This window comes from Sus scrofa, chromosome 8 (genome assembly GCF_000003025.6).
Source record: "Sus scrofa isolate TJ Tabasco breed Duroc chromosome 8, Sscrofa11.1, whole genome shotgun sequence".
Classification (NCBI taxonomy): Eukaryota; Metazoa; Chordata; class Mammalia; order Artiodactyla; family Suidae; genus Sus; species Sus scrofa.
Window position 1 is genome coordinate 15,710,899 of NC_010450.4, and position 27,930 is coordinate 15,738,828.

General features: G+C 37.8%; 1 protein-coding gene across 3 annotated transcripts in view; it reads right to left on the reverse strand.

Annotated features, from left to right (window-relative positions):
* Positions 1-27,930, reverse strand: part of KCNIP4 (potassium voltage-gated channel interacting protein 4) — a 1,134,443-nt gene that overhangs the window by 498,983 nt on the left and 607,530 nt on the right. The window contains exon 1 of one of the 3 annotated variants that reach the window (XM_003482354.4): positions 24,603-24,852. The exons of the other annotated variants lie outside the window; for them this stretch is intronic. Within the exon in view, the coding sequence (XP_003482402.1) occupies positions 24,603-24,702 (100 nt within the window). The 5' untranslated portion in view covers positions 24,703-24,852. Of the gene's footprint in view, positions 1-24,602; positions 24,853-27,930 lie in introns of those variants that run through there. 3 annotated transcript variants of the gene reach the window in all.

Below are 27,930 nucleotides of genomic sequence, written 5' to 3' on the forward strand. Positions count from 1 at the left end.
TCCACTAACTGGAGGGAGCAGCAAATACAAAGAGGCAATGGGATGCGACCCAAGAGAAAGCAAAGGGAATTCTAAGTGATTCTTCAAAGGAGGCTTATGCAGCAGACCTAGAGAAAAAAGTGTGGTAAATTGGAACAAGAGGAGAAGGTTAAGGAGGGATTTTCCCAGGGCAAAAAGAAATGGATGCAGGGTCTCTTTTAATATGTCTATCTGTACAGAGAGGAGAATTACAGTTTGAAATTGACATTGGGTTTGGGTTGGGAAGTCATACTTGCATAGGATATTTAGCGAACTAAAAAGAAAGAATCCATCATTAACTCCAACAAAAATGAGACAGTAAAGCAATTGCTGTCTACTCTCTTAAAGGCTTTGGATAATATTCCATGGTGAGCCCCTGAAATGAAAATGTTGGGAGAAAATGTTGGGGGAATGGAGAAGGGGACTTGAGTGTAGCAAAAGAGAGGCTGTAAGAAAGTGTTCTCCTTATTCTCTATACCTGGAGGACCACAGTTAATATCTGAAATTGAAAAGTCAAGAAATGTGAGTAAGAACAAATTTATTGTACCAGTCCAGAGTAGAAGACACAGTCCAGAGGCTCAAAGAAGTTGTTGCATGTAGGGGGAAGAATTCAGAAACAGAGTGTCTCCAGGGGCAGGGTTTTGGCTTTTCATCTGATTTGTGTGTTTTTCTGTTATGAGGGAGGGTCATAACTTTAAGGTACACTTTAGTTCATACATCACTTTGGTGCAAGTGAATCTGATATAGACCTATTTGACTTTGGATTTATCATTTGAAAACTGATCACTTGGTGTGGGTCTATTGTTTCACCATACAGAATTTTTTAAATGCCATAGGTATTAGCTACTATTTCTGATTTTTCAGTACTATGGATGTGTAGAGCCTATTTTCTACACCTTTATCAAGTTCTCATATTTCTTTTTTTAAAAGTATGCAAATTTTATTGTATTTTAAAATTTTATAGTTGATTTACAGTATTATATTAGTTTCAGGTGTACAACATGGTGATTTAGTATTTTTATAGATCATACTCCAGTTAAAGTTGTGAAATATTGCTGTACAGTAGAAAATTGACAGAACACTGCAAACCAGCTATAATGAAAAAAAATTAAAAACACTATATAAGTATATATATATATAAACAAGGAGTTCCCATTGTGGTTCAGCAGGTTAAGAACCTGACATAGTCCGTGAGGATGTGGGTTCGATCCCTGGCCTTACTCAGTGGGGAAGGATCCAGTGTTGCCACAGCGTAGGTCAGAGATGCAGCTTGGATCTGATGTTGCTTTGGCTATAGTGTAGGCCTGCAATTGCAGCTCCAATTTGACCCCTAGCCCAAAACTCCCTCCTAGTATTTCAAATTATTTTAATTATTTATCATAAGCATGATTCCGTGACTTTCATTTAACCAGTCATTCAGTCATTTGCTCAGAACCAGTGTAGGCACTGGTGATACAGCAGTAGACAAAACAAACAAAACTCTGCTGACATCAAGTTTTTATTTTGAGTGTGTTGGGATAGTGTGACCTTGGTAAAGTCATGTAATGTACTTGTGCTCTGGGATCCTTATTTGTAAAATGGACATAACATTACCTGCCTATTCTTTTGAAATTAAATTTTGAGGACACGTCCAGATTAAAATTAAAGAAATCATCTCACAAAAAAGCATTTTAGTAGTTAAAAGGTTAATTTCACAATTATTGCTAGCACCAACAACCTGAACCATTATGGAGGGGACCATCAATAGCACAAAACAACTGCCACATTTGTCTTCAGTGCTAACAAGTAGATTGCTGGTCTGCATCTATTCATTTCATTTTGTCTAAATATTGCAAGTTTTTTATGTTGTTATTAGCAGAATATGCAGTCCATATCCATTTCATTCTTTTTCTCTGCCTGTGTTAAAAATCTAATGAAACTATTCAAAATACAAATGCACTCAACTGCATATGATGCAAAAGAATGATTCTGCTGAGCCCAGCAACTGCATAATGCAGCCCATTCCCTGCCCATCAGCTTGGATACTGAGACTGCTTTGTAAATATGCAGGGACAAGCTTTTTAAAATATTTAATATTTTGGAAGGTCAAGAGTTCGGGTAGTATGGAGGTATAAGGCAGATAGGAATATAGCATCACATATATTTTAAACAATATATTAAACACAGAAACATACCAGGCATGTGCAAAGTATAAAACAAGCACCTGTGAGCTCCACCACTCAGGCTTATGCCAGCTCACTTCTCACTTTGGTAACTATAGAAGGCTCCAAACTGATTGTCCATACTTCTGCCTTGCCCTTTACCCCATGAAGACATCACCCAGAATGATTCCCTGAAAATATAAACCATGGAATAACATTTGCCCAAAACTTTAACATCTTCCCCCAAAGGCCAAACTCCCAGCAATAAACTACAAAAAGGATATGTGGAATGAAAAAAGTCAATCAATCAATCACCAGTTTAAGACTTGGGTCACACTTACAACTTAATCCTTGCCCTCAGCGATTTAGGTGTTGAAATTGATGTAAAAATCAATCAGAACATTGTAAAACAGTCTGTTCCTAGGATCTAGGGCAAATGGTGTAAGTGAGGACATTTCGGTAAGTTAGGAGGAGACGTTCACATGGGCCTTACTGGTTTGGACTCCTTATACAGCAGACATTTAAATATGAGTTGGAAACAAGAATGTTTCAGCTATTATGTTGTTATCTGATAACACACAAGACAGAAAATACACTTATCACTCTATATCCATACCTATCATTTCCCTGATTCTACAAGATTCCATTTGTATTCTATAGAATAGCTTAAACTGTTATTCTAAATGCAAACCAGTTACTTCTGCTGATGTAGTAAGAGTACCTGGATGTAGACAGACACAAAGGAGACACACCTGGCACTGAATTAAGATACTGATTTGGTGTGTCAAATTTAGAATGGTGACAGGCCCATATTGAAGGTGGGAGATACACCTGAGCTCAAGTAAACTCTTATCTGGCATCCAATCAACTGCAAATGGATTAAATGGTGTCTTTGCACATATGTGGTGCAAATCCAATTAATATTCTCCACATTTTTGGAGACCCTGAATTAAACTGTGATTCAACAAGGAGAAATTAAATTATAGGCAGTATCAGGAAAGCATTGGGTCTATTTTTATTGCATTCAAATTATCTGAAAATTGGTCGTCTGTGTACATAAGGCAACTTCTCATTGATCTGAATATTGGATTAAGCGAAACACCCTGGCATTGTCAACTGAGTTAATTACATCTAATGAGAGAGACACGTCGAAACAGCTATGAGCCCTTCATCACAGGCTGTGACCTTTCTGCAGATTCCTTAGAAAAATAAATTCTATAAAAGAGTAGTTTTTAAGAAATGCTTGCCCCCTTCACCAGTAAACCTTCAGTTCTAGACCATTTCATGTTGTTTATTTGCCTAACTCCTAAAATAGACTGGTTGATTCTGGGGTAACAGAATATGAACACCAAAATACATGAACTAATTAAAAAATGTTTAAATACCAGGGGGATTCTCATCAGTAAAACATATTCTCAGGATAGAGGTTAGAAATATGTTTCCCAAACTTTACTTATTCACAACATTGTTTAATCTCTCTACCAAGTATCTACCAATATTTCACTTACACTATTGTTATTTTTCTTAAAGTAATTCACTTAAATATATATTTAAAGTAAACATAATATCACTACCAAATTGCAAATGGGTATCAAGTGCCATAAAGAGGAGGTAACTACAAATATACATATAATGAAACATCATAGATTTCAAGTTCTAGATCTGAGCTCAGGACAGTCTTCTCTTTTTAAAGATGATACAAACAATTATTGTATTGAAGACTGGCACCAAAAAAGACTGTCTCATTACTATAAGCGAAGGATTGAACTAGGATTAGGAAGGACGTAAATAACTCACTACTAACATTTTGTTTATAATGATTGTTCATATATAATCTAAAAGCATCTTGCCTCATTATGATACTTGGCCTAAACTTTGGGAAAACATGATTTAGGGAAATGATTTTCATTTTTATCTAATAAAAATAAAATAAAGAGTCCTTCTCTCCTTCCACAATCTGAATGTGGTCTATCCTTGTTTGGAGAGAACACAGTATTTTGTTTTTATATGTCTTGGACATGTGTTGTTGGCCTTTCAACCCTTTCTTGTGTTATATTCATTTGAGTATTTGTCTAATATCCTTCCTAGGCTGTAGGTTTCTTCAGACCCAGAATACCTTGGATTAGTCCATGTAAAAATAAATGTTGTTGCTCTATATATAGAAAGTGAATTCTATGAAATGAAAGTTAACTGTATTAAAAACCCATGTAGAAATGCCCAGTAGTGGCTATTCTTAAGTTGGTTGCTTTGAAATCTGAAATTTATCCTTTGTTATTTAACTTTAAATGGTGTTTTTATACCTCGACACACCAAATATTATTTCAAAGAATAATAATAATAGTAGCAGCAAAGACAGAAACATAAGTAGCAACTGCCTTTCCTGAACACTTACTTTGGGCCAGTGATGGTGCTGGGTGCTTTTATTCTGTGCATATTACTCCAGAAAAAGAAACTAGTCTCAGTGAAGTTAAGCCTCTTGTCTTAGGTTGGGTGCCCTGGAAGCAGAACTGGAGGCAGATTTCCCATGCACGTGGCTTAAAGAGTTCTTCAAGCGAAACTAGCAAGCTGATATAGGAAGCAAGAAAGGAAAGAGGAAGGAGGTAGGCTATCTCTGGAGGAAGTCTTGCTATAGTTTAATCTATGGGGAGCTCAAGGGGATAAATAGGAGAGTAGAGTAGAGTCTGTTCTGTCTTAAAACAAGAGGGTGAGACAAGGGTACCTACTGTCCCAGCTATTTTGTGTGTGTGTTAGGGGGTGGGGTGTGTGCATGTGTGTGTAACTTCCAGGCACCCGGGCTGCAATCACCAGGGTCATCCTCCAGAGGAGGTCACAGGTGTGATCCCTTAGAGAGCATCCACCACTGGAGACGGGCACACCCACCAGGAAGAGGGGTTCCTGTAGACCTGAGCAGACACCAAAAGCAGCTGCTGCAGCTCTTGTCCCATGCCCCAAATCACACACCTAGTAAGAAAAATACCTCAGATCAAAACCCCAATGATTCTGATTTATATATCAGTGCTTTGAACTCTCTCCTTTTTTCTTCAGTATCACATTTTGTTATGTTTTGCCTTTAAAGCACACACAGACACACAAATGCACAAACACCTCTGTTATGGCCTAGGTTGATTCATTAGCATCTATTTTTAAGTTAATATTAATTCAATCTAGGATAATAAAGTCAAGCCTATTTGATGCCCTTCTTTAATCTTCCTTTTAATGAATAGATAAAAATAATTTTTAATTACATGCATTATTTAAATAGCGTCTGAGGAACTTGGAGGTTGCATGAAAACAGTTGACTTCTTCCAGTGTTTTTAAATATTCCCCATGCCAAATCTTTGTTAGACTAACACATTTACATTCTCTATGAATAAAGATTTGCTCAGAACCTCAGTGCAGACAGTATTCCAATCACTACACATTCCAAATGTGTCAGTCTGAATTTTGGAGAAATTACTATGTACCTTTAATTTTTTTATCAGAGGTAAAATCATAAAAGAAAATGGAATTTTATGTTAGAAATTACAGTCTAAAAATCGAACAAATAAACCAAAGCATAACATGACGCCTGCCATCCAGCACTGCACAAAAGAACTGGCTTTGTTCCAACAATGGCATGACTTATTGCAATAATAGAAAGCACTGTTTATAAGGAATGACAAACTCTAAATGAAAATTGCTTGCCCGAGTTCCTGGAGCCTATTTCATCCATTTCTCTCCTTCCCCCCAATTCAGCATCCTTTCCATGTAAATGCAGATATACAGGGTATTTCTATGTCCTCTATGCATTTTGCATCCCTCTCTTTACCTCTTATCTCTCTTATTTTGCCTATTTTGAAAGCCAGTCTCAGAGCTCTCAACTTCAGAATATGTAGCCACAAGGTCAGGATATCTGTATATATAATGCTTGATTAGAGAGCATTGTATGTGCATTTCACGTAGAAAATAAATGGTACCCTGGATTTCTGCCTGTGATAAGGCTGCCTTGTGCGGTGATAATGACACAACAATTGGTTGACCCAGTGAAAATTAACATAGCTTGAGCATATTTGATAAATGACATCCCAAACTGATTACACTGTAAGCCTCAGAAGTGACAAAAAGGGGAGATGAGGTATATTGCTTTGGGGTAAAGGAAGTGTGAGTCAGAGGCCAAGTCCCTGGAAGTATTTTCTTTGAAAAAGGAATCTCATAGAGTGAGGCATCTCATACCCTATTTTAAACCACAGCCAGAATCATTCCTCCTCAATGGGCAATTTGCAAGACACTTCCCTCGGGATTCCTGATGTCTGCAGAAACCTCTGTGTAAATTTCTTTCCATTCATTGGAGAGAAGGGAAGGAAGGTAATATCTGTAGCATATGTTTATGCTTTTTCATCTGTTTTTTAATTTTTACAAAGAATATTTGAGGATAAAATGTTATCATTTTTCCTCTGACAAGAAAACTGAGACTTAAAGAAATTAAAAAAAAAAGAAAACTAATAACACAGATTCACTAAAAGAAAGAGCTTCGATTCAAATCCAGAACTTTTTGACCCAGTTCATGCTCTTGCCACTCTTTCATGCCGCCTGTGGCTTAATACAACATTTCCCAAATGTGTTCCTTCGGATGTTAATAGGAGGAAAGCTTCGCTTAAAGATCAGTAAAAGCAGGCCAGTTTACAAGACTTCGCAACACTTTTAATACATCCAAGTATGTTCTGAGTCTCCAAAGGGGCCCACAGCACAATGTTTCCCAAAGTCCATGATCACAGAGGTCTTTTCCTATCTGACCTTCAAGCTCTACCGAAAACACTTTAGAATCTCTTACTCTGGTAATACTCTACAACAAGAGACAGGAGAAAACAGTAAGCTAAAGGGCTTAAGTTTTTTGTTTTTTTTTTTCCTTAGATAACTTCATTTTCTTAGGCAATTCCATTGCCTGAAATTTTATGAGCTAGCATTAATTTGGGAAAGAAAAAACAAAGTATATTTCATAAGAATCAAGATAATGGGTTGGTAGATGCAAACTATTACATTTAGAATGGATAAGCAATGAGGTCTTACTGTATAGCACAGGGAATTATATCCAGTCTCTTGGGATAGAACATGATGGAAGATAGTATGAGAAAAAGAATGTATGACTGGGTCACTCTGCTGTACAGCAGGAATGATACAATACTGTAAATCAACTATAATAAAATAAAATAATACTATTTAATAATTCTAATACCATGTATATTCCCAAAAGAATGTATTTATTTATAAATATATGAAGATAAATATGTACTAAACAAACTCCAATATCTCTTATAATCACTGTGTAAAGGCAAAAGTGAATATATATTCATGTAATGTCTGATGAGTTTTACCATCGGCCCTCCAAATCCTTGGGTTCAGTATCCAAGGGTTCAACCAACTGCTGCTGGAATTTGGTTGAATCTTTGGATGCAGAACCTGCCAGGTCAACTGCACTACTGTCATTTAATGTAAGAGACTTGAGCATCCTCAGATTTTGATATCTGAGGGGTTCCTGGAACCAAGCCCCAGCATTTACCAAGGAAGGACCAGATAATAGCATATCAATAATAAACAGAGTTACATAAGGCCAGGCATTGTCCCAAGTGCCCGATACACCAATACATTTAATCATCGTAACAACCCCCTGAGATAAATACTATTATCCTCATGTAATAGATGAGGAACCTGGAAGAGATTCATTAATTTAATTCTCAAAAGTCTTACTAGTGCCCAAGCAGGTATGTGGCAGAATCTAACTCCAAATGTTTTTCATTAATTCCATATTGCTTATGACCCTCACTCAAATCTATTTCACAAAGGAGTCTAGATGCCTTTGGAGGGTTTCTGCAGCTTGCACAGACTAATAAAGTCTTCTCCTGTTTTAGTTCCCATCTTCAATTTTCCATCCCCACCTTCCCTTCCTTTTGAGCTTTTGTTATTAGAAAATATGATATGTACATAATACCAAACATATTTTAAAATAAAAACTATACAATTTGATTTTACAATGTAAATGTGCTGGTATTGTGTAGTTATCTGTCTGACTCCCCTGTTCATAGCCACTTGTTGAATATCCATGAAGTACTGCCGCAGGGTATATGTGCATGAGTTACAAACTCATTCTGCCTGAAAAAAGATACTTGGCATTACCGAGGAGGAAAGATATTTAACCACCAGAAGATGGGATTGTTCCTGCGGTGGCAAGATGTGTGTTGGTTTATGCACAGATTCTCATGTGGTCCTCCTTGTAACCAGTGGCACATGTACCTCTGTACAGTGACTAGTTCAGGGACAGCTTCAAACTCAGCACTGGCTCACAGCACAGAGACCCCGAGGTGCTAACTCTACCCGCAATCTTTCTGTTTTTCTGTGAATCTTTAAACGTACACAGGTGTGAGCACAGGCCGCATGCAAAATATATACAAAACAATGCAAAGTGAAAGAGACTTAAGCTAAAATAGAAGCCACTATCACTACTACAAAAAAAAAAAAAAGAAAAGAAAAGAAAAGAAAGAGGAAAATTGGAAAAACCTCCCAAATTAGGTTTTGAAAAAGAACCAATAATTATTTAAAATAATAAGAGCAGAGCTTAAATAGTGCTTCTCTTGGCCAGGCACTGCAGGTGCTTTACATATTTTAACTCATTTATTCTCAAAACCCTGTGATATTAATATTATTAGTATCTCCCTTCTATTGATGAGGACACTGGAACACAAGAAGGATGAGCAGTGTGCCCAAGATTACAAAGCAGATAAGTGTTCAGGCTAAGGTTCAAACTCAGATTGTCAGACTCAAGAGGGTAGGCTCTTGACACCACCAGGCTCTCTTTGATACAATGTGTAACAGAACTGCTTGGATGACCCCTCTCTGCTGGCTACTGCACTTGATATTATCGTAGATCAGCTCATTACTCTTTTTTTATTTTCTAATTTTTTTTATTGTTATTTCCCAATACAATTTTTTTTCTACTATACAGCATGGTGACCCAGTTACACATACATGTATACATTCTTTTTTCTCCCATCATCATGCTCCATCATAAGTGACTAGACATAGTTCCCAATGCTAACAGCAGGTTCTCATTGCTAATCCATTCCAAAAGCAATAGTTTGCATCTATTAACCCCAAGCTCTCAATCCATCCCACTCCTTCCCCCTTGGCAACCACAAGTCTATTCTCCAAGTCCATGATTTTCTTTTCTGTGGAAATGTTCATTTGTGAAGTAAGAAAGAGAAAGACAAATACCATATGATATCACTTATGTCTGGAAGCACATTACTCTTCACAGGAATAGTAGGAGGTTGGTGGTCTTAATCCCAAATTTCAGAGAAGGAAAACTAAGATCAGATAACTAGCTAGTGGCTAAATTTGGAAGAAAACACAAGAATATTGAAACCATCTCTGTGGGGTTTTTTTTTGTTTGTTTTTGTTTTTTGGGTTTTTTTTTTTGTGTGTGTGTGTGTGTGTGTGCCATTTCTTGGGCCACTCCCGCGGCATATGGGAGGTTCCCAGGCTAGGAGTCTAATCAGAGATGTAGCTGCCAGCCTACACCAGAGCCACAGCAACACGGGATCCAAGCCGCATCTTCGACCTACACCACAGCTCATGGCAACGCCAGATCCTTAACCCACTGAGCAAGGCCAGGGATAGAACCTGCAACCTCATGGCTCCTAGTCAGATTCGTTAACCACTGCGCCACGACGGAAACTCCCTCTGTGTTCTTTTCATGATACTATCATTTCAGGGGGATTGTTTTTGAACTTAAGTTCTGTCAAAGTGAAGATCATTGGCTACTTACTTGGTATGTCCCAGATCATAGCCTAGAGCTTCAATGTAGAGTTTCTTCCTACCCCAAATTGCATTGATTTGAATCAAGGTCAACCTAGCTTTCTCTCTCTCTCTCTCTCTTTTTTTTTTTTTTTAATCTTTTATCATTTTAGGGCCGCACTCGCGGCACATGGAAGTTCCCAGGCTAGGGGTCGAATTGGAGCTGTAGCCACTGGCCTATACCACAGCCACAGCAATGTGGAATCCAAGCTGCATCTGTGACCTACACCACAGCTCAAGGCATCACCAGATCCTTAACCCACTGAGCGAGGCCAGGGATCAAACCTGTATCCTCATGGATAACAGTCAGGTTCATTAGCCACTGAGCCAGGATGGGAACACTAATTTAGCTTCCTTAATAGTCATTATTGAAAAAAAACTAATAATGTAAAAGGACAATTATGCGGATCATCCCTAAGGGAAAGTTTTATAAAGCACTTTTGAAATTAAAAAATATGTATTATATATGTATATATATATAATGGTAATTATAATTTATATATATGGTGTGTGCATGTATATTTAGAATTTCTTGCTAGGGAGCCATTCAGCAGTCTTTGCAATGGTCTTAAGTGCTCCCTTCTTTTTCTTTCTTTTTTTCGGGGGGGCTGCCTTGTCTGCAGCATATGGAGGTTCCCAGGCTAGGGGTCTAGTGGGAGCTACAGCTGCTGGCCTAAATCAGACTTGAGCCCCATCTGCAACCTACACCACAGCAACACCAGATCCTTAACCCTCTGAGCAGGGCCAGGGATTGAAACCATGTCCTCGTGGATACTAGTCAGATTCGTTACCACTGAGCCACAAGGGTAACTCCAAATGCTTCCTTCTATCTCTTGAAGCCTCTTTCTACCACTCCTTTCCTTTCAACTGGTTTCCCATATTAAATAATCCATACCTAGGTTTCCACATGAATGGTGCCCACTCAGACGCAAGCAAGCTGCTGTTCAAGAAAGAAAATGACAGAAGCTCAGATATAAAGGAATCCAAGAATGGCCAAGGAGCAGCAAACCCCCCTCTGCCCTCTGCTTCCTCACCCTCCCTTTCTCACATATCACACACCCAGTCCAATTTTCCTTTTCAGAGGAAATGAAGCAAAACACATAAATGGAGTGAAATGGTTTATTCCTCAGAGTCGTAAAACTACAGTTCCTTGTAAAAAGTGCAGAAAATGAACTCCTCTTTTAGATAAGTGAGGCTCTTAGGCAAAATAACAATATCCTGGGCCCTTGATAACTTCCTCGACATAGGAATATCTATCAAGACAGCTCTTCACCAACCACTGTGCAAACTATCTGACTTGAAGTTGAAAAAGGACTTCAAAGTATGGAAATCTGCCCTTCAAGTTCTTTTGAATGATCTTATTTTTTAAAGATAAACAAACAGGATTTCTCAACTTTATATATGTTTTATGGATCATAATTTTTTTCACTTTTACATTGATAAATGACTATGTTCCTATAGACACTGTGTGTCTCCTATTGGAAAAAAAATAATATGCATTTCATATTGATATTCTTCCCCTTTTAAGCATAACTTCGAAGACGTTATATAAACACATGCCAAAAATGAACAAGTTCAAAAGAGAAATGAAAAATGCTAGTGTTTGTTCTCTCTGCATCCTGTGTGTAGTTTTTAAAATGGAATCATCATTTTGCATACTGTTTTGAAACTTGTTCTCTTAACTTAAGAAATATATTCTGAACATCTTTTTAACACAGTGGTATTTGACAGTCTCATAGGACATATTCTTGGCAAATGGGGGAATTTATCAACATGCAAATGAAATAGGGTTCTTGCCCAAACTGAATGAATTCAGAATTGAAGCATTGCCAAGGGAGGAACAGGCAAAGGAGGAACCCAAGCTTAGGAAGGGCAGCGGAAGAGGAAGCCAGAAACCCACAAGATGGTCTTTCCAAACTCAAGGAAGGAGGTGCAGGATCTAGTGAGCAAGAACCAGGAAGAGATAATACCACTTACTTGGGCACTTATTATGGACCAGAACTAGTCTTCCTAAGCATTTTATGTCCATTAAATATCTATTATTTTCAGACAATAGTCTCTGAGCTAGATCCAGTAGAGGACTTTATAGAAGACATAGAGGATCAGGAAGGTTAAATAACTTGCCTGAGATCCCATGGTTAGTTAGAGCAGATATTACAGTCAGGGTGTTTTTACCCCAAAGGCATATGGCATATTCCACTTCAACCCAAAGTCAAGCTTCATTCTCTCATCAGGCTCTTTCTCACTATGCCCCCTTCTTGTTTTTGGACATATGGTTAAAAAAAAAGTTCATCTCCCAAGGAGTCTTCACAGGTCTTAGTGCAAAATAATCAAGAATCAGGTTCTTTAAAGAGCTCTGGAGCTTATCATATTAACTGATAAACTTCATGGCTTATGTAGTTTGAGCATGTGAGTGTGTGTGTGTGTGTAAAGTATCTAAGTGTGTATAGGTCCAGTGTATGTTTATACAAGCACATATTTGTGTACAAGGTTGTATATGTATATGAACATGCAAAATTTAATACCTAATTGATTTTAACAGTTATTGAACACACAATTTTGAGGGCAGGGCATCAGTTCAGTAACTACTAGATATTAAAGTTTCCAAAAGCTAAGAAGAAACTGGTGACTAAAAGTAGTGGAAATAAGAAAAGTACAAACGCATTACCATTAAAAATATCTGATGAGTGAGGCATTCTGAAACTCAGAATTTAACTGGAAAATTCCTTTCAGTGTACTGAATTCTGTTCAATTTATGAAGGAACACTATGCACACAACTATAAGGAATTTGTTGTTTGAAGAGCAGTCTGAGAGTATATTCTCAAGCGTTTTCACCATAACAAATAAACTAATATTTGTAAACACTTTGTTCGATCCTCTCCCCAAGCAGTTTTACTAGTTAGTTTGATTTATAGTACACTGTTGTGGTCACAGAATTGAGAAATAAATTTTCAGTCACCAACGTCTGCTTCATCACACAACTGGGGGATACAATCCCACCTGGTTCCATTTCAAGTCTTCTGTAGTTAGACCTTCACAGTCTCAGCCACTATATCTGTTTTTCTGCATATGTGGAGGTTATACTGAGCATATTCCCTCGAATACTCTGGCTATTTTTCCCATTCTCTCACTTGCTACCCAATTCTGCCTTCTCTTTGAACATGTCTGGAAAAAATGATCTAGCAGTAACATACCCAAAAAAGTGCTTCCTTTGTTCCAGTCAGGAAGAGTCTTCTTATAAAATTATGACTGTAGATCTTAAATGGCCACTAAGCACTGCCCAGCAATCTCCTCATATTTGCTCAGTAAGTCCACACCCCAGGCTCTGAAAACACTATACTTCACTTTCTCTCTCTTTAAAACATTCATTACTCCACACCCTACAAATGCTTTTCACCTTACTAGGCTTCATAGTAGCAGAAGAAGAAAGCGATTAGACACAGTGTCTCTCAACCTCCCAATATAAACGTATCAATATTTACATCCATATCCTCTGCCTTCCCCATTATACAATACAGGGAAGAGGCACATCTGTTGCAACGAAGGCCAACTCCTCTACGACAGCAGACCTCTGTGTTTTTGTCCCTGTTGTATTCCTAGTCCCTAGTAGGAGCTTGGTAACAGGTTAAATGATATATGTATGAATGGCATTCTTCACAACAATGACTAATGTATATGTGATGTAAATGAGGCTCAGAGAGACCCAGTAAGTTGTCTAAGATCAACTAGTAAGTGAAGGAGGCAGGATTTAAACTCGCCTCTGTCTGATGTAAAAGTTCACGTTCTCTCCATGCTGCCATGCTGCTAATCATCCCCTGAGAGCTTCCTATAGATTCAAGCCCAACTCATTTCTGAGTCAACTCTGTTGGGAACTGGACTGCATTCTCCCTGCAGCCAGTGATGCATGGAAGCATCGTGCTGCCAAATGACTCTTCCTCCACTGTGTCAGTTATGAAACCCAGGTAGCTGTGGAAATCTGCAGAGAGACACGGGGACCCCTTTGGACCTTGATTTCTATGTCCCAAACCATGAACATTATACTTAATACAGAAAAGACAAGATATTCTAAACTCATAGAATGGATAAATTTGGTTAGGTCAGACCCAACTCTTACATAATTTGGAGATAAAAGTCTGTTAAAAAAAAAGAAAGAGAGAGAATCACATATACAAAACTTGATGTGATTGGTGTGAAAGTTAACATTTATTCAGAACAGGAAGGGGAAGGGGGTTACACACTTGAGGAAATGTGTAGTTTAACCTTAATTTACATCAAGGCAATACTGTCTCTGACCATGACCTAGCCAGACCTGAGAGGCAGGTACATACGGCTGAGAACTTGTGTTCTCCAGGTTGACAGCATGGATCTTAATCCCAGCCAGAACACTTCTAGGTATATGATTCAGAATATATACTTTTTTATGTCTTTAATCTTTAATTATGTTACCAGTTCATAAAAATTCTTGTCAGCATGAATAATGCATAGATAGTGCTGGCTATGGTGCCTGCCAGAGTCTCAACAAATTTCTCATTCAGATGTTATTGGTATTATTAGCATCTGATGCCATCTTCTTTTTTTTTTTTTTTTTTTTTGTCTTTTGTCTCTCTCTTTTTTTGTTGTTGTTGTTGTTGTTGCTATTTCTTGGGCCGCTCCCGAGGCATATGGAGGTTCCCAGGCTAGGGGCTGAATCGGAGCTGTAGCCACCGGCCTACACCAGAGCCACAGCAACGCGGGATCCGAGCCGCGTCTGCAACCTACACCACAGCTCACGGTAACGCCGGATCGTTAACCCACTGAGCAAGGGCAGGGACCGAACCCGCAACCTCATGGTTCCTAGTCGGATTCGTTAACCACTGCGCCACGACGGGAACTCCTGATGCCATCTTCTTGATCATCAGCTATGGGACCTGCCTATTCGAGACCCCACTTCTGTATTCATGCACTGCCTGCCTGAATACTGAAGCACCAATCACTTGGAATATGACCTGTGTCTTCACCATTGTGGATCTTATTTTGGCACATCTCACCAGTTTTTTTTTTTTTTTTTTTTTTTTTCAGGAGCTCTATTTCTGCTTGTGTACCAGAAACCTCATCGCTACTCCCCATCTTCCTTGGCATAAGCCAAAACACTAGAAAATAGCAATATAATGAAAACATATTCACAGTATATTCTTAAGTAAATAAAGAGCGAGAATTTTTATAATTATGGCTAATAAGATTATTCTTACAGGGTTTTGTAAAAAGTAGATACTATACATATGTAAAACTCTTGGCTTCTCACCTAGAATATAATTCTATCATAGATGGTTTATTTATTATGATATCTGATGGTACCAGTTAATTTTGTCATTTCTAACAAGTCAATTAACCTACCTGGGCCTCAATTTACTCATAAAGCGAGGGGGCTGGACTACAGTCTATGATTCTTGCTAGTTTCAAAAAAATGTTATTAGTGCAAATATCTGGGATATTATTCTCATCTCGATTTGGAATATTCCCAATTTGAATATTTACCTTTTATGCTAATATGTGGGGGAGGAGGAGTTACTCAAAGGATAACAAGGTGGCTTTCCTTTTTGTGTAACCCACCTCTTCCCCTCCACTGTTGTAATACTCTCACTACGGCAGGTGCTCAAGGAATATTATTTGATTTTTTAAAATACCTTCGCTAGTAAAGTCTTATTAAGACAGTTTACATTGTCCCTATAGATGCAATTAAGAGCTGCATTTATATCCTAGGATCTTGAAGCAGCCTAGTAAGGAGAAGTGAAGATTAGACCTGCTTACCAAACTTATCAGCCTCATGTGGCCGATAGAAGGACAGATCAAGCTTAACAAAGAGAAATTAATACTTCATCCTGAGCATATGCTAAAAATTGGTCATGGGAGGAGGAGGAAGTTCTTCCTCTAGGAGAGTCTGACATAAGGTAAAGAGTTAATATCCTGGCAGTTGTCTGGGACAGGGCAATGAGGTGTCTGCCTACCCTTTCAAGACTGAGGCAGGCAAATATGCTGTGAAAATGAATATGAGGGGTGTGAAAGAAGCTGGAATGAGGAACTTGTAGAGACCTCATAGCCTAATCTTTCAGGGGCATCAGTAAACAAAGAATAAATCCCACAATGGCCCTGTACGGCGTGCACTTGGCCATCCCTTCCTTCGAGCTCACTCTGCTCCAGCTCCACCAGCCTCCCTGGGTTCCCCGGACATGAGAAACACACTTCTAGCCAAAAGCTCTTGTACTTGGTCATCCCTTTGCTTGGAATTCTCTTCTTCCAGACTCTACTATGTCTCACAAGTTCATTTCTTTCAATTATTGGCAGAAAGTCAGTTCTTCAGAAAGGCCTTTTCTGACCACTCTATGATAATATCCCTATTTCTGTCTCCTTGCTATATTTTGTGCTTGTCTCTATTAAATATTAGATTATCTATTCCTTTGTTTCTTTATCTTTTTGTCTTCTGCAATAGTCCATAAATTCCACAAGGACTTAGATCGTGCTCATTACTGTGCCTAGAACAATGTGTGCAACATAGTAGGGACACACATATTTAGTGAAAGCATCCATAACTTCTTGAATGAAAGATATCATAACTATTCTGTCTCCCATATATTCTTTTGTAGAGTTTTTAGTTTGTATCTCAAAATTTAGCAGATCAGCTTGCAAGAACAAAGGTTTTTTTCCTTCCTTAAGACTGCATCCTCAGTGTCCAAAACAGTGGCTGATACTTGGGAGGTGCTCACTTAACAATCTTAAATGTTATTTACTGTGAAAATTAAAAAAAAAAATGTTCCTGTATTGTAATGACAAGAAAGGACATAAATGATTGTTTTTCAATCATAGTAACAAGTAGCACCAGAACCAGTTTTACACCCAACCCAACTGATCAATGCAAACTCCCCATTAATAATAACCACTCTTTGGAAAGCCTAAAACGCTATACAATATTAACAGTGTTTTGCTCTGAGCGACTGTGTCCTACAAGAGCAGCTCTCACTTGCTTAGCAAGTACTGGCCTCCTTTTTCTTTTTTTTTTTTTTTTGTATTTTTGTATTTTTAGGGCCGCACTGGCAGCACATGGAAGTTTCCAGGCCAGGAGTCAAATTGGAGCTGTAGCTGCCAGCCTACACCACAGCCACAGCAATGCAGGATCCAAGCCATGTCTGCAACCTACACCATAGCTCATGGCAACACTGGACCCTTAACCCACTGAGCGAGGCCAGGGATTGAACCCATGTCCTCATGGATACTAGTTGGGTTCATTAACCACCGAGCCATGACGGGAATTCCTACTTTTTTTTTTTTTTTTGGTTTGTTTTTGAGAAGAAAGGTGATTGTGCCTGGCCATAATGGCAAAATGCAGAGACCATTTATAATACTCTATGATGGCTCTAAACACACACAAATACCAACTCATTTCAATCCATACGACAAACAGGAGGGGGAGGTGCTATGATTATTCCCATTTAAGATATGAAGAAACTGAGATATAGAAGGTTGGGGTACTTACCTAAAGTTGTACAACTAATAAATGTGAGAAATGCGATTTAAATTTGTGTATGTATCTACTGGTTATTAGGACTGGGCCTTCCACTGCGGCACTGAATGACTCTCGGGGGAGTGACTCTCTACCATTACCATTCAGACACATCGTCAAGGTGGCAAACACCTCAATTTATGGCCAAGTCCCTCAGCCTAAGGATTCTTTGTGGTGGTGCTTACGTCTAATGCTAAAGCTAAGCCACAGAACAATTTCACATCACCCATGTCTTAGAATCCTTAAACTTTAGAATGATTGGTCCCCTTAGCAGAGTATTAAGGATAGTTGCAATCTGGATAAATATTATATGGAACTTAGATTATGTTTGAAGTTTATTAACTGAATATAATCCATTAGTTTTTTTTCTCTGCAGAGAAGAGTCCAACAAAATCAAGCCATTCTAGGACTCAGTTTCTTCACCTATGAAATGATTGATTTGGAATTGGTCATTTATGAAGGATTCTCCATTTAATGAAGACTTGATAAATCAGGGCTTCAATTATGTGATTTATAGTTACAGCTCTCATTTTCGTATCCTTTTCCTCTTTTTCTTTTTGTTCATTATCATAGCTGTATTTTTATTTTATTTATTTATTTATTTTTGTCTTTTTGCCTTTTCTAGGGCCACTCCTGCGGCATATGGAGGTTCCCAGGCTAGGGGTTGAATCGGAGCTGTAGCCACTGGCCTACACCACAGCCACTGCAATGTGGGATCCGAGCCACGTCTGCAACCTACACCACAGCTCACGCCAACGCCGGATCCTTAACCCACTGAGCAAGGCCAGGGACTGAACCCGCAACCTCATGGTTCCTAGTCGGATTCGTTAACCACTGAGCCACGATGGGAACTCCAATAGCTGTATTTTTACATAGAATGCCTCTACAAGGAAATATTTTTAAAAAATGAAATTTTTAAAGCAATTTTTTTTTTTGGCAGAGTCTGTAGGAAGGTTTATATTAAATTTGGCTTTAATTACCCAGGTAAATTTATCCCATTTTTGAATATTTATCTTCTGTAGTAATAGTGGATGTTGTTTAGATCAGCACCACTATGGAGGTATTGGAACTAATCTAGTTTCTTCACCTAACCCCCTGTGACCTTGTGAAAATTATTAATCTCTCTGAATATCCATTTTTGTCCAGCTGCAAAACAGAAATACCACCTACAGTCTCACTGGTTGATAATTCCAGAACACAGTATGTATAATACTCTTTTCACCCTATTTGTCCTATGGTGAATTCTCAACTAAGGTAAATTTTCTTCATTCCCTTGAACTCTCTCCTCCACAACTAGAACTATCGATGTCCCTTCATGCTTTACACCTGCCTGATAAAGGCTGGAGTATGTGTTTTCTCTTAATGACCATCCTTAGCAAACCCAAAGTCCCACTGAAGCCTGTGCTGTACTCTAAATCAGTGCTGGGTGCACCTGATCCGAAATCCTGCTCTAGTGAGGACTATCTCATTACCTTTGTCCATGTTCCAATCAGTCCACCCCATCAATCGTAGATCCTTTTATAAATAACCTGCTTCCTGGATTCACGGTCTCATATTTATACCATAACATCATATACAGAGGTTTTCCTTCATCATCCCTTCTCTGTTCCATCTATTCCCAGGGTCCCACCTGTCAACCACAACAAATCAGACAGAAACTGAGGATGAACACATGCATCTGCTTTCTTCTCAATTTTTACCCTAGAGCCTGACTGAAGACTATCTTTGATTTCACTGAAATTTAATCCAGATTCATTTATGTTATAAGATTTTGTCTAATTTATAAGATAGACGCTTTATAATAGTCCCATGCTGTGCTTAGAATAGTGTAGTCAGTATGTCATTATGAACGTTTTTCCTTATTAAACAATGTTAGTGATTGAGAGTTTTTCATGCATAGAGTGTATTCAGGAATATCATATAGAAAGAGTTAATGGATGACTTAACATTTTCTCCCCTTCATCAAATTAGTTACTAATGCCATCATACTGTAATGTCTGGGAAATTAAAAGTATAGAATAGCATATCGAACCGGACAGCCCGAGTTTGAATTCCAGCTGTATTATTTACTGGTTGAGTAACACTGAGCTGAATGACTTAGCCTCCATAACTCTAAGTTTTCTCATCTTTATTTTATTTAGTTATTTATCTATTTATTTGGTCATGCCCACAGCATGTGAAAGTTCTAAGGCCAGGGATTGAACCCAGGCCACAGCAGCGACAATGGCAGGTTCTTAACTGCTAGGTCACAAGGGAACTCTACAGTTTCTCATCTTTAAACTGAATACCTCATCTAGTTTTCTCATCTTTAAACCTTTAAACCTCTGAGGATCAGGGCGAAGATTAAATAAGATACTAGTTAGACAATAGCAATACCAATTCTATACTATACTATACTATGTTTAACACTTCAATACACAGTTTAATGCTACACTGTATCTAGCACTTGCCTTGCATATCGGTAACACTCAGTAAAACAAAATGTTATTTTTTTTCATCATTTCATTTTATGGATAAAAAAATAAGGATTATAGAGGTCAAGTAATAGCCACATATCACATGACTATTAAGAGGTGAAGCAGTGATTATCCTAATTCTGGATCCTCTGAGTGTAATCTCTGAACATTCTAAATCTTCTTCTTCCAAAAGCTCCTTTGTAGGCAGTAATACTCTTGAAATATCAAGTCTAAAAGACCCTAAAGAAGATCAAATGGTATAAGTATACCATTTTATACCTTTTACTTGACTCCTAGATGTTATTAAAATGTTTAATTTTTCTAATATCTCTGTAAATTATTTTATCTTTCTTAAGAATTTCAGTTTAGAAGGCTTTTCTGATAGTTCAGATGCACAGCAGCTCTGACATCCTGTTGCATTTGGAGAAACAGAGTGGTAGGAGAATTTTAAAACAGTCTGCTTTGTAAATTTCAATTAAGCTATTTGAGATAGAGATAATAGCCCCCTGCTAGTCATCTCCAGCCTCTTGGTCCTCATTAAACTTCATGGAATGGTCATAGAGTCAGTACTGGCACAGTTGGCACAGTTTATTGACAGACCCGATACATTCACACTTCTGTCAGCAGCACAAGAGAATTAAGAACTTTGGTTCTGAAAATTAATCTTTATGTATATGGCTAATGCCTTGTTTAGACTTCTTGGGCAAGTTGTGTTATAGTATTACAGATATCTGTGAAATAAAGTAAGCTCAATAAATACAAATAAATTCTAATGAATGTTCTACAAAGGACTTAGATTATCAGTTGCTTTCTCTTTGTCTTTTTATTGAAGAGCATTACCAATAAAAAATGTTTTTTTAAAGTCATCTGTATTGTTGCATTTTTGTAAAATTTTGCTTTTTATCAAGGTTGGTAGTAGGGAGAAGAAGGGTTCGTTATTAATTTAGTAACTACTTCAGCATGATTTAATGCCTATTTGAATGAAAAGTAGATATTTTCACAGCCCAGTGTTGCATATAGAGATAATGAAATAGCTTCACCATTAAATTTTTGATTCAATTTCTCCCTGGAATGCGTTAACAGAAAACCACTTTCATTTTTATAGCAGGAAAAGAGGTAATTTACTCTTGTGAGGTTTTAGGAGTATTCCAAACCAGCATCAGTCTGAAGCTTCCTGAACTCTTCACTAAGTAGGGAAAGCCTATGAATTCAAAACACTGGCATTGTGCATTATCCTCAAAACTTTGCTCAAGTTAAAACGATTATTTACATGCAAACTGACCAGATATTAAGATTTCTTTTCTGAAAAAGAGAACTTACTGAAGTTTGAATTAGAAAAAAAGAAAAAGAATTGAACTTTGAAACGTTAATAAATTATAACATGATGTGTTATTTGTTGTTGAAACCCCATGTAAGTTTGAGACACTCTATCACAAGGACGCCTAAAATAGCAGCCCCAAATGTCAAATTCTACAGCTACAGGAAGGACATTTCTCTATTCTCCTGAAATACAATGAAAATCTCCCTGAGGTATGATGAATTATTCCACTATGGAAGAGAAGGAAAGATTAGCCTAGTAATAGCACTGCATATCAATCCCAAAGTAGGCCATTGATACCCATTTTATAAGAAAGGATATGTGTTACATAGATGATCAAATATTAATTACCTGATAGACTCATAGAACTTTAGAAATGGAAAGTTCCAGGGAGATTATCAAGTCTAGTTTTGTCATTTTAGACAACTCAAAAGGTAAAGTGGCTGACCCACGGTTAGAAAGTAAGAGAGTGGCAGAGGAGGAGTGAGAATCTGTACTCCACTCTTATTTTATTTTCTCATGTTAAAAAATGTTACCTGCTAAATGAAAGTTTGTTTATAAATACATGCCATGGGTCTATGTGTAGCATTTGATCTTTATGCATATTATACACAGACTGGAACAGAAGGACCCAGGACATTCAGGACCCACTCCACAGTCCAGTGCAAAGAAAGAGAGCTCGAAGTACTCAAAGATAAGCAAATACAAATATTTCAGATTTTAATGTTACCAATTTATTCTGAAGTACATTTTCTATACATATTTAGAGCAAGATAATGACTACATTATGCAAACATAGTACTACATATGCCCTTGAGAACACAATGCATACTGCATTTATAATAATACCAAAAACCCTACGTTCTAAATGATGACTATACTATAAGACAGTTTTAAGTTTCAATGAAAAGGTTTAATTGTTCAGGAAAAAAAAAAACAAAAAACCTCAAAAACATCCTCATAAGACTTTAACTTAGGTTCAATTTTTTCTACTTATTATTCCAATTTCTTTACTAGGTCACTTGAGCAGTCAGAAATAAGGAAGGTGAAAGATAACATTATCCCCAACTTAGAAATGTAAAATGAGGAGGGAGGAAGAGAACACTTATTTGAAAATAAATCTGAATGAAATGGGCATCAGCGTTTGTTTTGAAGAAAGCTTCAGAAAATCTAAAGTGATATTTTGATATTAAATGTTGTTTATCTTTCTCATTCACTAAAAGTAGGTTGTAACTTTCAAGTATGCACATTCTGATCTATAGACTAAATTATATACAATGAAATACAGCATATCAGTCTGTTTATTTGTTTTATATCATCTATAAGCAATGTGGCCAACTTAAGTCTTGTTTTGAAGGTTTTCTGACTCTAGCATTGACTTAGAAGATAAGTCTCATACGAACTTGAAAATGGAAAGCACTATTGCTCTCTTTCTCTCAACTTTTGCATATTGAATGTAATTTATCCTTAAAGTGGTCCTTAACATTTTACCATTTCAAAATGCTTTCTAAAGCCAGGAATTCAGATATGGGTTTATATTGAAGTTTATCAGAAAGCACATTCTCTCCACAGCATTCATATAATGTTGGCTAGGAAAATGCTGATATTGTAAAATACAGAATAGGAGATAGAAACCGTTCATACAAATCCATATAGTTTGGAATATAAGTTACAAAGAATAGGAAAAAAAGTAGCTTCATAAAGGCTAGCAACTCTTAGAGGAAGGAAACCCACATCCTCATTTGGGAGAGTAAATGTCCACAGTCCTAAAACAAAACTAATAATAGAGGAGGTTTCATCACAAATGCAGAGTAAAAGCCCTCAACAAAAGAGTTTAAAGAATGACTACATATCATCCATGAAGTCAGGTTAAAAAAAAAAAAAATCTCTCAACATAGCTAGAAATACCAACACTACTCAATGAACTGTCTGTCTCAAAGAGAATAAAAACCAGGGCATTAAAATGGGAGGTCCCAATCACATTTGCCAGGAAAATAAGATACACTAAGAGCAGAGAAGGCAATCTAAGTTATTGGTGTCACAACAATGCACAAGATAAAGTCAATTTTAATGAGCGGTCATTACTTCAAGAATTCAGAATTTTATCCTCTTTTTAGAATTACAAATATAGACATCAGAGAAGGCTTGCAAAAAGCATTCTGCAAACTTAACTTTAAAATTACTTTAAGAAACACTGCTTTCCACCATCCCCCTCACACAACTAGTTACTAATGTAGGTTTCTATAACCTACATCAGAGTGACATACTTACTGTAATTTGACGTTTGCTAATTGTAAATGCAACCTTATTTTGTCACATGTGGCAGTCATTCTCTGGAGCACTTGGATTAGTTGTGAATGTAAATACATTTATAACATATTTGTGTATTTTTACTCAAGTTTAAAATTTGAAGCAAGAAGAATATCAAAGCATAAATCATCAAACATCACCTAAACATGATTTTCAATATTGTTCCGACAACTTTATACAAACAATAACTGGTTGTACACAAAAATAAACACAAATGTGTTCTGCACAGTAAGAAATAATCATCTAAATTTACTCAGATTCTCAAAGAAACATCAAATTCCAGAAAAGATACAGGCAAGCACACACCTCATTTATAAAGAAAGATAATTGTTACGGAGAGTAAGGGAATGAGCCTCTGATGAATGTAAACAGCAACACTTGAAAAAAAAAATTGGCTATTTGGAATCTGTGTTAAGGTCTGTCCATATGGGTTGGGGACTCTGTCCCTTAGAGTCTCTGTCGGGATGTAAAGTAGGTAATGTTAGAAATATTATTTGAGACAACCTTATGAAAAGCTTGTCATTCATAGGCTTCAATCTTAAACCATAAGAAATTATAATCAATGTATAACCATTTCCATTGGATGAATGCATTTACTTAGTAAGAAACAAGTGGACCTCACAATATATCCAAATAAATTTGCTGATACAATAAACAGGGATTATTAGATAAAATAATTTAACACCAGTATAGACTAAATACACTCAATATAAGCAAATATACCAATTATAAGCCTTTTATCTCCTCAGTTTAGGTGCTAACATTTTGATTCAAAGTGTTTCTCACAGTTTCAACATTCTTTTGCTCTGAAAGCATACTGAAACTTACATGAAGTTTATTTTATTAATCTTTCCTACCCTGAAAAACCTGCCTCTCTTCATGTCCACCCCAGAGTAACATTTCTCTGATCTCATCTCTGGTACCTCTTACACTTGCTTAAGAAATTTTTATTGCAAGAAAGAGAATTTTTAAAAGTCACTAAAAAGCACTCCCTTACCTTCTAAACCTGCTTCAATCAGCCCAAACTGTTCCAATAATTTAACAAAAAGCACAATGACGATCAGAACTGCTATCATTTCAAGCCCTTCCAAGTTCATGGTCAGCTAGGTCATGGTCCGACCACAGCTACTGAGAAGTGCTCCTCTGTCTGGCTTTCTTTGTAAAGCCATTAAACTACATTAAGAAGGCTACTGCCAGAGGAGAAGGGGAGGAGGAGAGCTAGAGAGAGGGAGAGAGAGGGAGAGAGAGAGAGGGAGAGAGACGGAGGGAGAGAGAGACCTAGAGAGAGAGAGAGAGAGAGAGAGAAAAGAGGATGGAGAGGCTGAAAGAAAGGGCGTGTGTAAGAGAAAATGCATTCATCCTGTCTGCTGTAGCCGAGGCCAGAAGTGGCAGCCGGATAAAGTCGTCGGGCCTGTCGGAATTATCGGCTTCCTTGTTATCGCTCTTACACAGAAAGACAGCCACGCATGGAGTAACGCGCAGATCCCCCAAAGACCCAGGAGGTCACCAGGAAGGTCCCAAGGAAAGAGAACGCGCAGCAGTGATGGCTCGGCTGCCTGGGACCAGCGCGCCCGCGCCGCTGGTCGCTTTGTTGGGCTGGTCAGTTGCCTTGGAAACGGAAACTAACCAGGGGCTGGACTCCCGCTGCAGAAAGGGACCAGAGCACTGCATCTTAAAATAAGAAAAACCTGAAATTGTCGAGGCGAGGTGACAGCTCGGATTCAGCTGCTTCAGAAACCCTGTTTACTAGTCAGGAAAAGCAAAGTGTGTATTTTGTCCCAACTAGCTGTGTACAGAGAGAAATGAGGCTTAAGGGAGTCGTTCAATATTGACTCTTTTTTCAATGAGTTGCCTTATCCCGGGCTCTTCGTGAGTCATTGCATTGTGAAAGAATATTCTGATTTGAGTAGAAACTATTACGCCATTTCAAAGCATGGATATGATAAACTAGTAAGTATTCTTAATATTTGTTAATTTTAAGATCAGCTGTTCCCTTATGCATTAGCTTATTGCCATTCAATACACCAAAATATATACATGTATTTTTTTCACTGTTTACCTCCTATGCTTGTTTGTTTTTAATTGATTTGAGTAAATTTGGAGCAAGAGTAAGTTTGAGAAGAAAAAAAAAATCAGTCAGCAACAAAACTTGTTTGGAGTTTCTGTCTCTAACTTGCATAACCATTTCACCTGTGTTTCCCTTATTACTGACCAAATAGATCAGGCCCATATTAAAATATAGAATTGAAAAAAAAAATCACAAGAGTGAGAAAGCATCTCAGATACCCATTCAGGTCTCCTGTTTCAGAGACGAGCAAACTGGGAAGCAGGGAAGAGAAAGATAAAACAGGCCAAGGCAGAGAAGGATCATATGCAGACATTCTTAACTTCTGGTATGCTTTTGAAGCAGTACAGAGCAGTGGTTTGGAAGATGGACTCAAGAGCCTGACTGCCTGGACTCAGGTATGACCTCTTAAACCTTAGATATGTGACCTTGGGTAAGGTACTTAACATGTAGATGTTAAGCATGGTAATAGCTCTTAGCTCATTGGACTGTTGAGGGAACTAATGAGTAATCCTTTTAGAACAGAGTAAGTGCTCAGTCACTATCAGCTCTTTTTGTTATCACAAGTCTCTCCATGCTCTATACCTACCAAGCAGAGTTGCCAGGGTAATTATTCTGAGATGTAACCCTCATGTTATCATCACCTTAATCAAAAAACCTCCATGGCTCCCTGTTTGCCTATTGAATAAAGTCTAAATCCTTGGAACAGCATCTTGGTCTCTATAGAATCTGGTACCAGCTTGAGGATCGTACCTCATTGGCCCAGGTCCTGTTCATCCATTCGACCTGACAGCTGAGCTCCCTTCTTCCAAACTCATCTGAGCTTCTCCATGTCCAGACTTTTTTCAAAAATACTGCATAAATTTAGAAAATCCTTTCCACACCAACCCTGCTGGTCAAGCTTCTAAAACTCTTCCATGAAACTTTCCCAAGCAGAATTTGAAGAAATATCTCTTTTTTGTGTTTTTATAGCACTATTTTCTTCCTTATAATACAAGCTATGGAAACAACCTCAGTGTCTGTTAGTGGATGAATGGAAATTGTCACACACATAAAGAAAGAGAGGGAGAGAGAGGAATATTATTCTGCCTTGAAAAATAAGGCAATCCTGCTATTTGTGACAACATGAATGGACCTGGAGAACATTATGCTTAGTGAAATAAACCAGACACAGAAAGAAAAATACTGTATGATCTCACTTACATGTAGAATCTGAAAAGACTGAATTCATAGAAGTAGAGTAGATGGTGGTTATCAGGGGTGGGAAGGTGCAGCAAATGTGCAAATATTGGACAAAAGGTACAAAACTGAAACTATGTAGGATGAATAAATTCTAGAGAATTGCCTATAGTTAATACTGTATTGTATACTTGAAATTTGCTAAGAGGCATGGTGCTCTCATGACCCAAAAAAAAAAAAAAGGTAACTATGTAAGGCTATACATATGTGAATTAGCTTGGCTGTAGTAATTATTTTATTATTTATATGTGTATCAAAATATCATATAGTACACTTCAAATATATACAATTTTAATTAAAATAAAATAGATACTCTCGGACTGAGAACTGTGTGTAGGCAGTTTGCTAGTGAAAAATGCCAGAATAAGGACTTTTCCACCTCATCTGGATGTTACAGTTATGAGTTCCCTTGGAGGTGAATTGTTCTTCCCAGAGCCTGTGGGGTCTCCTTTCAGACTGTTTAGCCCATAAGCTCAGGCCCTGGCCCTTGCCATTCCCTCTATTGGAGTGCTTCTTCCCAAATCCCCCTATGAATAAGCGACTTGATATGGGTCTTGGCCCTAGAGCCCCATCAAAGAGAGGCCTTTGCTAACTGTACTATGTGGAATGGCACACCATTCCCCAGACACTGAAGTTACTATTCTCTGAACAAGTGCTATTTTCCTCCGAAGCATTGTCAGCACTCTATTATGGATATTTGTTTCCTTGCTTATCTGCTATCTCATGCTGCTAGAATACAGTCTCCTGCCCATGAAGGGGGAGATTTTTATCCATCTTGTTCACTGGGATATCTTTGAACTTAAATAGTGCCTGGCACATAAAAGGCAGTGACTAGCTGTTGAATGAATAATGTAACTGATACCTTCCCTGAAAGCCACTTGCTCTCTCACTGATTTTCCAAGGCCTCATTCCCTGTTATCAATAGTGCTAAGTCTGCCTGTGGATCCTTGTGAGGTTTCTGCACACTCTCAGGATGCTACCATGGCACAGTGTTCCTGACACCTCTCCTCAAAGTGAACCA